At 38.0% G+C, this 12,552-nt stretch overlaps 1 protein-coding gene across 2 annotated transcripts in view; it reads right to left on the minus strand.

Annotated features, from left to right (window-relative positions):
- Positions 1–7,638: 7,638 nt before the first annotated feature.
- LOC114462450 (glypican-1-like) overlaps positions 7,639–12,552 on the minus strand; it is a 54,064-nt gene continuing 49,150 nt past the window's right edge. The window contains exons 9-10 of one of the 2 annotated variants that reach the window (XM_028445293.1): positions 12,131–12,306; positions 7,639–9,209 (exon numbers count right to left, since the gene is read on the minus strand). In XM_028445293.1, the coding sequence (XP_028301094.1) occupies positions 9,019–9,209; positions 12,131–12,306 (367 nt within the window). In that variant the 3' untranslated portion in view covers positions 7,639–9,018. The remainder of the gene's footprint in view (positions 9,210–12,130; positions 12,307–12,552) is intronic. The other variant, XM_028445294.1, reaches the window with a different exon arrangement.

Below are 12,552 nucleotides of genomic sequence, written 5' to 3' on the forward strand. Positions count from 1 at the left end.
GGAATGCAAAGCGGGGCTGGCCTCGTGCCGCGGCTGGAGGAGCAGCTGCCGCCACCCTCCTCTTCCCGCCACTGGAGGCCCGGCGCTCAGCCCTCCTCACCCTGTCGGTGGCCCCCCCCCACCCACTCCCTGGCCTCGCCGCCGTCGTCGCACCCCCCCCCCCCTTGCACCCCCCCCCCCCCCCCCTTCGCACCCCCCCCTTCGCCAGGGGTTGGTGTGTCGGCCGGGGTCGGGGCGGATGAAGGACGGGCGACCCGGTGTGTGCGGGGCGGTGTCCGACACTGGGCAGAAGGCAGATCGGCAGAGGCGGTGTCTTTTTTGCCTCCTCAGAAGCAGTTTTAAACTTTTTGCTTGCCTTGGCCATGACCAGGAGTAGAACAGGTGGAAAAATTGTAGCAAAAACCTTAGCCTGTGGTCACGTGACTGCCGTAAAGTTATACGCTCTCCAGGCATTCTCCAGGTCACATGACCTGGCCAAAGACGGTCCGTCTCTCCAAATTTAAATGGGCAGTATTTCAAGAGGGAAGCCCTGCTCGGAGCACTGATACTGTCAAGCGCTGTATATTGGCCTGAGGAATCATTTAAAATAACTCATATGGGTAAATTCTTTACGTCAAAAAGTCTGCGGTGTGCCTTTAATTAAAGAGAAATTGGTTATAAATCTGGGAAATTTAAAGTAAAGATCCTGTTGGGACTGACATCTATCACTTCTTGCTTGGATATTGTCGGTTTCTTACATATTTAGTATTTTATGTATACGTAGAAGTGTAAACAAAGACACAATGATGTTGAAATGACTAATTTTCCTGCATAAAATTTTTGGCCCACTTGAGCTCAAACTGGTCTTTATTTGGCCCCTGAACTAAAATTAGTTTGACACCCCTGGTTTATAGTGTCAGTGCCCCTATGGAGGGGGCAGATGTTATCAGTTTGACTTCTTCCTGCTCCTTTTCAATCATCTTTTTCTTCTTCTTTTTTCAGTATGTCGGAGAAATAAATTGGTTTTAATGTCTTGCATAGAAAAATAAAACAAATAAACAATGCAAAGTGATAAGATTTAGTTGTAAAATAATCAAAGTGAGGCACCAGCACCAACAGACAGGTATGTATCACCTTCTGATGATCCATGCATTGGCTTATCATCAAGTAAATACACAACCTTCCAGAATATATATTTTTGTCTAAATCATTATTCCAACTAAAATCAAAGCTTTCCAACCAAGTTTGTAGGAAGTGGCATAAAAGCAGGTTGAGATGTTCAATAATAAACTGGAGGTGTCTCCTACCTTCCACTGAACGCACACCAGTAATCACACAGTGGAGCAGGACAACCACAATGAGTACCAGCCCGCGGTCCCCCATTATCCAGCTGACAGAGTCCAAATCCCCACCCAGCTGAGCAGTAGTCCTCCGGTCTGTAGTCACATGTCAGTGCCCTGGGTAGGAGCCGGTGGAGCCGCCGGGGACTGAGTGACAGGAGGAGGAGGATGGAGGAGCTGCTGGTGGTGGTGGTAGATCCTCTCTCTCTCTCTCACACACTATCACACACGCACTCTCACACGCACACTTCACCGACCAACCAAGAAGAAGCATGTCAGTTCCTAACCAATCAGCCGCTCCCTTCCACCTGAGCTGGAGTGGATTGTGACTCCTCCCCCTGAGACACCGCAGCACAGCGACTAAACACTGACACCTAGTGGACACAATGAGTCATAGCAGCATGAACAAGTTAAAGGTGGCTCCAATTAACAATCAGGTAAATCACTCGTTTCCATTCCGATTAATCAAGACAGTTAACTTATAAACTCATTTTCAATTATTAACGATTATCAGAGGAATAAAGAGTACTGATATATCCTACTCAGCTAGAAGTAATGGTACTTGATTGAAATTGTACTTAAGTGCAAGTAAGTCATACATAGAACATCAAATCAAATTAGGTTTTATTTCTAAAGCGCTTTACAACAGACCATTATCACATTTAAAACAAGTGCCACAGAACCATGTATCAAAGGCCTTTCTAAACAGGTGAGTCTTTAGTTGTGCTTTGAACAGGGGCAGGTCTTTGATGGTACGTCACTCAAGCGGCAACGAGCTCAAGAGTTTTGGACCTGCCACAGCAAAAGCACGATCAGCAGATCGATCCATACGCTTGTTGTGAGACGTAAGATTGTAGGTTATTTTTCACAATATTTGTCTGTGAAACACAACCAACCAAGTGTAACAAATGTAATGCCCCACTCCTACAATCCCAGGCATTTGAAGACACTTTCACACCTTCAATTGAATAAAATAAAATGAACATAATTAAGAATTTATTCATTAAGAATCTAGAAACCATGTATCAGATGGTGATCTATCCAGGATTCCTGCCCTCACCCATAGTACGCTAGCATTTATTATGTAGTGTAATGAAAATATACAAAATAGATGTACTATAGCCTTGTTTGTGGTACAATTTGCAAAATATAAATCATCGATCTACAGAAATCCTGCTTTTCTTTTCACTTCCACTAAACAAACAATCACAGAGGAACTGAAAGAAGTGTTTAAAATCAAGGGCTAAGCTGTGTGTGTGTGTGTGTGTGTGTGTGTGTGTGTGTGTGTGTGTGTGTGTGTGTGTGTGTGTGTGTGTGTGTGTGTGTGTGTGTCACTTCCTTTTGTAGCATCAGATTTAAAAACATCAGCATGAGGAAAATAAATCATTCATCAGCTCCAAACTCCTGACTGCAGGATTGTTGTCAGAACCCCCCCCCCCCCCCCCCACCCCCCCCACACACACCCCCACACCCCCATGCAGAGCTAGATGACACTTGTCAGCGCTTATTAGCCAAGAACTGCATGTACGTGTTTATATAAAGCTGAAAAAGCCTGAGCTGGAAATAGCAGGAGAGCAGAATCGTCCTGGATGTGATGTTGACTTGAGTGGGAAGACATCTGAGAGTGAGAACAGGGTGTGACTACAGGGTGAAGGTGCACTTTGTGAAGCACCAGAGTATCAGCCTATGGGTGTTAATCACACACTTGGAAATGGAAATCACACACACACACACACACACACACACCACCACTCGTCGTAATTCACCCATCAGATGTTTAAAAGTAGCATCTTTGTGAAAAAGATGAATCAGACAGTTTTTCAAAGTTCAATCATCAAAGTTTGTGTGTTTGGTATTAGATAACCTCGTAAAAGCATTTAAGAAACACCAATAATGTTTGTAATAATAACATCAGAGATGGACAACTATTATCATGGCGGGGGGGGGATTTTCTAAGCCGAGGGCCACATTGTTACCATTTGTGTTAGCATTTAGATTAGAATAATAACCAATCTGAGCATTAATAAAGAAAAGAACAAAGGTCGTTTTGTGTATTTGAAAAAAAAAAAAAAGTTTTTTTTTTTTTATTCATTTTGTATATTTTTTTATTATTTTAATGTGTTTTTGTTGTCGTTTTTTGGAGTCCTTCTGTGTATTTTTGCTGTTGTTCTGTGTGTTTAGTCATTTTGTGTATTTTATGTTATTCATGTGTATATTTGTAGTCATTTTCTATATTTTTTATTGTCTTTTCATTATTCTTCTGATTATTTAATTGTGATACCATACAGTGTGTTTTTAGTCATTTTTCATATTTTTCTTGTCCTTTTGTTTATCATTGTTGTCATTTTGTGTATTGCGTGTCATTCATTGACATTTTGTATTTTTGTTGTTCTTTTGTGTATTTCTTAGTCATTTTGAGTATTTTTGGGTATAGCTTGAGTCATTTTGTGCGTGGGGGGCCGCATGTGGCCCCTGAGCCAGCGTGATATCTGTCTTAAAAAAACAGTTATAATTTAAATAAAACAAACATGAAAAAATTGTGAATTATTTGTATTGTTGTTGTCAGCTGCTTTTGAGCGTTCATAGGACAAATGAATAAACCTATGGGTGGGATTCCATATTGTTTCCAGTTTTCTTCCTGATGGGAACTCAATGATTTACTGTCTATTATTTGATTGTCTTTGAGTTGAGACCCTGATCAATAAAAGCTTGTGCAGAAGACTGAGAAATAAGAAAATATGACATGAACTCCACACAATGCATACGTCATATAAGTAACCACACTAAAAATGAGAAACTGCCACATTCAGAGTTTAATGGAAGAACATGTGAATGATGAACACACCGATTTGACCAAAAACTCTCTCATCGTGTGTAAATGTGCGTGAAACATTTTCAGGAGAGTTTTATTTTATTTTATTTTTGTATCGGCACTGAGGTGCAGATTTAAAGACAGACGTGCCAAATTACATAGCCATCATTCTGCAGGGAACCTGTTTATACAAACACACACAGCAGAGAATCAAAGCAGATATCACTCACTGTGGAAAACACCAGCTGACACTTCAAACTCACTGGGAAGATCATTTTCATTTCCAAGCACCATGCCACATTCTGTTTTGGGCTGGAAGAATGGAAGATGCTCAACGACGCTACTGAGGTTGTAAATGACGGACACTGTGGGTTGTTTGAGTGGCTACTTTGGTGGTGATTTGAAGGAATTTTGTTACACTAATGTCACACTTGCTTGCCAACAATTTTGTTCTGCTGCACCTGGCTACGGAAGCAGATTAAGGCCATTTTATGGGGGGAAAAAATGGCCCTAATGTCGAGATTAAAGTCGAAATTTCAAAAATAAAACTGAAATAATGTCGAGATTAAAGTCAAAATTTCAAAAATGAACTCAAAATACAATATTGTGATAAAAGTTGAAGGTTTGCTATTAAAGTAAAATCTACTGGCCCAAACCTGTTTCCATCGATCCTCAATAGCCACAGATGGACTGAATGCTCCACCTTTTCCAAGTGTCACTGGTTTTTCCTTCTGAACAGAATACGTTTTTGGCAATATCTCTTCAAAGTCCTTAAAAAGATTTATGAGCTAAAAAAAAGAATCTCTTTGTTATTATATCCACCTTTGAAGTATAGTTTAACACACGTGTCAAACTCAAGGCCCAGCGAAAACATAAATTTTTGCATAAATTACCAAATAATCCGGTTGTAGTTAAATTTAATAAAACTCTACAATATTTTTAGGGGCTTGTATTTTTCCTTTGTTTATACCACATGAATGCAGTCATTTTTTATTACAAATTGTAAAAAGAACTCTAAATTTCCCCCCAAATCTTGTAATTTCTCACAAACAATTTGACAAAATTCCCCTAAACTACAAAAAATTGTTACAAAATCAAGAATTTTTTAAGTGAATGGTTCTTATGTTGAACACTAGGGCACAAGAATGTCAAAGATGTTAGTTTTTCTCTACCTAAAATCTACGACCCACTTGAGGTCAAACTGATACATATTTGGCCCCTGAACTAAAATGAGTTTGACACCCCTGCCCTAACGCATTCATCGATACACAGCAATTTCGTAGAAGGTCATGATCTGCTATTTGTTGTCATATGGTGAATTGGCCCTCGTCAGCTTCCGTAGATTTGGCTTCATTAGCAAACTATTGACTTTTCTCACGATATTGTATTTTGAGTTCATTTTCAAAATTAGATCTCGTCAACTTTATTCTTGAAATTTCAACTTTAATCTCGACATTTCCACTTTATTCTTGATTTGTCCAAATTCTCCATCAAAATTGGTCGTAATCGGCTTCCGTACCTGGCAACCCAACGAGGCTGGTGAACGTTTACATTCCTGAGCAGCAGTGAGGATGCAGGAGAAAAACATGATCAAATGACTTTGGTCCATTGTAGAGACTCCTGTAGCGCTTAATTTCCCATGTGTGCTTGTGCATTTTTTCAGGATGTTGTGCAACATGAAGGTTTTTTTGAAAATGTGAGATTTTCCAACCAACTAGCCATTTTTTTTTTTTTTTTTTTAACTGACATCTGCAAAACTCTATAGTCCACCCCATAGTCCAACCATATCATTGTAGTGTATTTATGTCCACCATTGGACCACTTTCAACGCTAAGCATAAATTAAATTACAACAAACATTCTGACAAACCATGCTTTGCAGCAACAGCTTTAACCCATTTCCTAAATTAACAAATGTTGCCAAAGTACAACAACAATTATTCACCAATTGGCAAAGGTGAAAGTAACGGATTAGAAGTACTCACAATACTGTAATTTAATTGCTTTTATGCGTACTTGTACTTTTTTTGAGTATATTTCTAAATCAGTAATGTTACTTATACTTAACCCACCTATTATCCTTGGGGTCAATTTGACCTCATTCAATGTTTATCATTCAGCAAATAATAGTTGACTTTATTTTTTACTTATATTTCATGACACTTGATAATTTGATTGGTACAATTGATTTGACATAGCATTTTCATGATATATTTTCAACGTGCTGAACACATATTGCACGCATTGGTGTTCCTCTGGGGTCAATTCGACCCCAGGCCGTTTTAGCTGTGTAAAACTTTTGTATGTGTGACGATTTTATTATTTAGGGGTTATTTATGTATTCAACAAATAAACAAAAAACATGGTCAACAATTATAAAATATTTCTCTGGAGGAAAATATCCCTGGGGTCAGATTGAACACAAGGGTAAAATGTGTAGGAGGGTTCCCTACATTTTAATGGAAGTAATTTGTTACATTTCTACACCCATCCATTAATGAGTACATTATTATTTTTTTTTTGTTTTAAAATGACCAACAAACATTGTGAAATTACAAAAAATAGTACATAAATGTAGCTATACTTGGAGCCTGATAATTTTTATTTTATTTTGAATTAAATTAATTGGTGTTGTTTTATTTAAAAACGAATTGTACATTTTGACAAACCTTTTATTTTATACAGATTTGTTGTTTTTATTATGAATTTTATTGTTTGAAAGCGCTTTGAGATTACTTGTAATTGGCGCCATATAAATAAAGCCTTTGTGGAAAATAAATTAAGATCCAATTGTGCAAGATTTTCTCTCTTCCCTTTCTAGTTTATACATGAGGTGTTTACTGTATGCAAGGGAACCATGGCAACATTTATTACCAAAAATAAACATACAATTTCAATCAAGTAATAGTACTTTAACTTGAGTAGGATATATCAGTACCCTTTACACCTTTGCCAATTGGCTTGTTTGTCATTACTTTTACTCACAAGCACAACATCCTGTAAAATATAGCTGTCCCTCCAAATAAATAGATTTAAACTCAAACTTTCTGCAGTTCTCTGTGTTATGATCATTAATCTGTAGAGAATAGATGTATCAGAGAGGTTCATCCAGTGTTTCATTCCTTGATATGAGATGTGCAACACTTTAATGTTGGGTCAAATTATTATTGAAAAAAATCAGAGAAGCATACCATTTGTTTTTAAAGTTAGCATTGAGGTAAGGCAAACAACCTGCAGCTAGCACATCATCACAAACACGTAGGAATTAAATGCCAAGATCCTACTGAGAGTTTGTAAACACACACCAAAACATCTGGACGAAACATCAGAGAAGGGACGAGCAGTCGCAGGAGGAGGAGGCGGACATTAGTACAATGATCTATTTAACATATTTCAACAATTCAAGCAAACATTCCTGGATTTTTTTGCATTACTTATTTATAGTCATAGAGGAAAGTATTGGTTCCCCAAGAGATTTTTCAAGAAATTACAGCATTTTATCCAGAAATAGTTGTTTTTTGTATACACATGTTTATTTCCTTCAAAAACACAAAAAAGCAGAACAAAAAAGCCAACATTGACATAATTTTACACACAATTAAAATAATGGACCTCACAAAATTGTTGGCATTCTTTAAAAACTGTGGATAAATCATTACATTTCATTATGGTGATGCTCATTTAACCCGTAAACCACCATCCTCTTTTCTCACATTTTTCAAAGATTCTACATGACCTACATTATAATATGGCAAATAGTTTTTCCGGTTGAAGTAGGACCCTAGTGATTACAGGTGATGTGAAATTTTGGAAAATAAGACAATAAGACAATAAATCATGTTTTTAAATATAGAAATCTGGAGTCCTCCTAAAAAAAAATCCCCCAGAGATTTAAATAAAATATAAAGCCAATTCTCAATAGCGAAGGCTACAAAGGCAGAAATAATTGTATGGACAATAGGCCAAAGATATATGTTTTTGTATAAAAAACAAAAAAAAAATATGGGGAATCCCACTTTGACAAAACTGTGCCAAAGTTTGGGAACGAGTGTGTAACTGTGGCAAGTACAGAAATCACACCTGTTTTAAAAGGGCACCAACAATTTTGACCTGTCGATTTTTTTTATTTTCTGTAAAACTATGTATATTTTGCCTTTTTCTTCTGCTTTTATGTGTATTTTTCAATGCACATAAAGGAAATAAACACGAGCATACCAAAAACATTTGTAATTGCAACTATTTCTGGGAGAAATGCTGTAATTTCTGGAACAATCCAGGGATGCCAATACTTTTCGTCCATGACTGTAAATGATTGTGGTTCCTATGTTTGTAAATGAGATTGTGAAAATACGGCCTTACCTCACTGCGCGTCCCTACATCACAGATTATGTGGGACTTCATTGCCAATAGATTATAACCATTACCACCACTGTACATTCACGGCTCATTATGGGGCCAGTCCTTACGTTAATGTACACAAACATTTACAGCGTTCACAATGTTTGTTCAAGTACACAAACTTTGACTCAAATTAAAAAAAAAAAAAAAGCCTTCTTGGAATGTGCCACGAATCAGACCTGGTACTCCGTTTAGTGGCCACATGCTGGTTCTTCTTCATGAGAGACTTTTTCGTCTTCATCATCATCATCAACTCGATAATCCAGTGAAAACCAACTCAATAAACCAAATCACACTCAAACTTAAATTTAGTACAACTGAGCAGATCACAGCATGTAGTCACTTGTTGTCCATCTGTTACTCCAAAGGTCTTTTTTTTACATTTTATTTTGGCAAACGTTCATTCTCCAATGTTCACAGAACCCTTTGTCTCTCCCTCTTATGGCCCCGCCCTTACTCGGTTTCTCAGCGTCTGATTGGGGGCGGAGCATCATCGCTGAAGTAGCAGGGCGATGGCCAATGGGAGCAGGAGAGCCCAGAGGCTGCCGGGAGGCCCCGCTCCTGCTGCTGCTGATCCCTGGACTCTGTGGTTGTCTGGAGGGTAGGCGTATAATCCTGGTCTGCCCCGCACACACTGACCACCTAGGCACATACCGCTGCCTGAGCCGCTGATGTCATCACCTCGGAGAGAGAGAGAGAAAATATCTTAGTCCCTCTAAAGCACATCACAAATATAGTTATTCAAATAACAAGACATTTGCTAATGTAATCAGAAAACAAGGACTACGTGAGTCAGTTATGAAAAGATGTATTTCTCTTCTTCAAGTTGGTTAGAGTGCCTGTTCTCATTCTATTGGATCTAAGTGCTGCATTTGACACTGTCGACCACAACATGGTGGGATGGAGTAAATGGAAACAAACTGCAATTGTTTGAGTCCTAATTGGAGGAGCAAAGTTATTTTGTAAGCATTGGAAACTTTGGATCTGACAGATGAACGATTAATGTCATGTGGGGTTCCTCAGGGCTCTGTTCTTGGACCACTTCTGTTTGGCCTCTGTATGCTTCCTTTAGGACCGTGGTTCCTAAACTTTTCAAAGTCCCGTACCCCTTCAAACATTGAACCTGAAGTAGTGCTGGGCGGTATACTGGTTAATACCGAATACTGGTGTATATTTTTGTTATGATGTGAATTTTTAATATACCGCCGTACCAGTGACGTGTATTTGATTACGCAACGTTCGAAACGCAACGCTGCGTCGCGTTCAGACGGGACCCGTTTCAAAGTTGCACTTCCAAATAGGAATGGTGCGACAGCGAGGCGGGGGGAAGGTAAACAGTAGCGCCCTGCATTAGTTACGATGTAAATGGATAAGAAAGACGTTGAAAGCTCTGAAGCTACAGAACTAGTAGAAGCTCAGCAGTATTTGTGCATCCCTAACACCAGTGCTCCATCTGAGAGAGCGTTCAACACTGGTGGTAACATAGTCACCTGACACTCAAACCAGATGCTGTGGACCGTCTGGTTTTCCTGGGTCAAAATTTGTAAATGTTGAAACGTGTGAATATTGTTTCTATTATACAGGATAATCTTGTGAGCCCAGGTGCACTTTATATTTCTTTTATACTGTATGTTCAATACTGGTTTCGAAGCAATACTTATGAAGGAAGTAATAACTAATGCAAGTTGCATAATTTTGTTTCACTATTTTATTTGTTTGGATGTGTATATACTAAGACCTCAAAGCAATGCAAGTTTTCTTTTCAGATTTACTTGAATACATGTGTAATGTACCTGGGCTTGAACTAATGCAAGTTCCACACCTTTTTGTATGTATTATGTAAGTTGCCTTTGCGTGCTGTTCAGTTCACTTTGTGTCACTATTTATTTGAATGTGAATATACCTCAAAGCCCGTATTAATGCAAATTTTAGATTTATTTGAATACTGTGTAATGTTTGTGGGCTTGAACTTGAAGCAAAAGTATAATTATTGCAAATTGCACTACTTTTTGTATTGGTTTTATGTAAGATGTTTGTGAAATTTGCACAGTAAAAGTTCTGTTTTGACAGCAATTGTCTTTGAATTCTGATTCCTCACTTCATTAGAATCGTACGTGACGCTTGTTTGTAAACAAGCATCAAACTTGTATTACTACTAGTGTGGGATTATTCTACAATATTCACTCATCAAGAAAATAAAATAGTGCATCTTAAGTCAATCTACTGCAGTAATTCCTCTCGCAACCAGTAGAAAATGCTGTGAACACCTGATTTTGCATGAAAAAAAAAAAAAAAAAAAGTCATATACTGTGAAATCGTTAGAATTTGGAAAAATACCGTGATATACATTTTTGGTTATACCGCCTGGAGCCATGCACGCTCTACTCCTGCACACTTAAAAGACATAATACTGTAATTTCATAAACATTGTAGCCCTACAGGTAAATTTGTCTCTCAATTTCACCAATCCTGTTCAGGAAAAGAATAATAATTTGTAAGCACACAGTAAAATATATTATTCAGAAAGATTACATTTATTTAAATAATTAGCCTACTGGCACTTTCAGTGAGAAACAATCTATTTTTTTTTTTTTTTTTTGGGGCAAAAGAAATCTACCAAATATTTGTTGATTGAACATATATCACCCAGAAACTGTGAATTACAACTCACTAAAACTTTAATGAGAAGGGTGAGGTTGAGAGGATGAACAGAACTCAATGTTTGTCTGAATTTAAGAGAGTCTGAGTCTTAAATCCTTCTCCACGCAAAGGCTTGGTCTGCATTTTGTTTTCACGTTTGTCAAAGCTGAAAATCCACTTTCACACAAGTATGTGGTGGCAAAGGGGATCAAGCACATTTGGCTAGCACAAACAACATAGTAGCTCTCGCCATATTTGTGTGTTTTTTTTTTTTTATGAGATTGTTTTTCTGTCACCACTAGAGGACAGACTTACAGAGGCCAATGTGTAACTTGTGGCAATACGTGGAGGCACAGGGGTGCTTGTACTTTTGTGATTTGTAACTTTTGTCAAAAAAATATCTATATTCTTTTTTTAATCGATTTTTTTTGTTAAAAAAATATTCCATCATAATAATCCCCCATAATAAACCCCCCTTTTCAACTTCTTTCCCCTCAAATTTGAACTGCAGCTGTTCGGTCATTCTTCAACCGATTTCAACCATTCAACTTTTAAAATATTCAGCTATCTCTTGTCTTTCAACTGTTATCTTTAACATTTATCTATCTTCTCCTAAAGTGACTTTTCAGCGCCGATCCCATTTTTGTGGGAGTGGAATAGATGGATGGATCTTCTGAATTCCCTCATGCAGCATTTTGTGACGCGGGGCAACATCTGCATCCTCACTTGCGTTTTTTCTTCAGGAAATACAAATATTCTAGTTCATTTTATTTTCTGATTTCTATAGGCTTATTAACTTACTTTTTTTAATACCTTTTTTAAAATAAAAAAAGGTTTCCTCTTAGTAGGATTTGTCATAAATTTGACAAACCCACCTAAATCCTTTCTATGTTTTACTCTAATGGGAGTAAAATTATCAATAGTTGTTGATGATTTACAGACAAATACAATAAAAGACTCACTTGTATCTTGGAAATCCACGTCGTTGCCGTCCAGGGCATTTTTCAACCTGTTGCTCATGATTTTCAGCTGCATGATCTGCTGTCGAATAGTCATATCTGGTTTAGTGATGTCCAGCTCCACTTCTGGGTTGTTGATCTGATTGGCCAAACCGTCACCCATCACCTCTGGGAGGTATCTGATGGAACAGGAACTTCATCAATTTACAGCTTATGACTAGATTCTTTTTTAATTCATCAGTCATCTAAAAAAAGTCCTCTAGATGTCGCCAAAGAGCTACAAAGGGTCCGTCACTTGTGAGACACCAAAGCAGGGACGGGCAACTTTTATCACAGAGGAGCCACAGAAATGTGTGTTTGATTAAAGGGCCACATTATCAACATTCACAAGTATTTAGAATAAAGACCAATCAGAGCAGAACACA

The sequence above is a fragment of the Gouania willdenowi genome, chromosome 4, assembly GCF_900634775.1.
Source record: "Gouania willdenowi chromosome 4, fGouWil2.1, whole genome shotgun sequence".
Classification (NCBI taxonomy): domain Eukaryota; kingdom Metazoa; phylum Chordata; class Actinopteri; order Blenniiformes; family Gobiesocidae; genus Gouania; species Gouania willdenowi.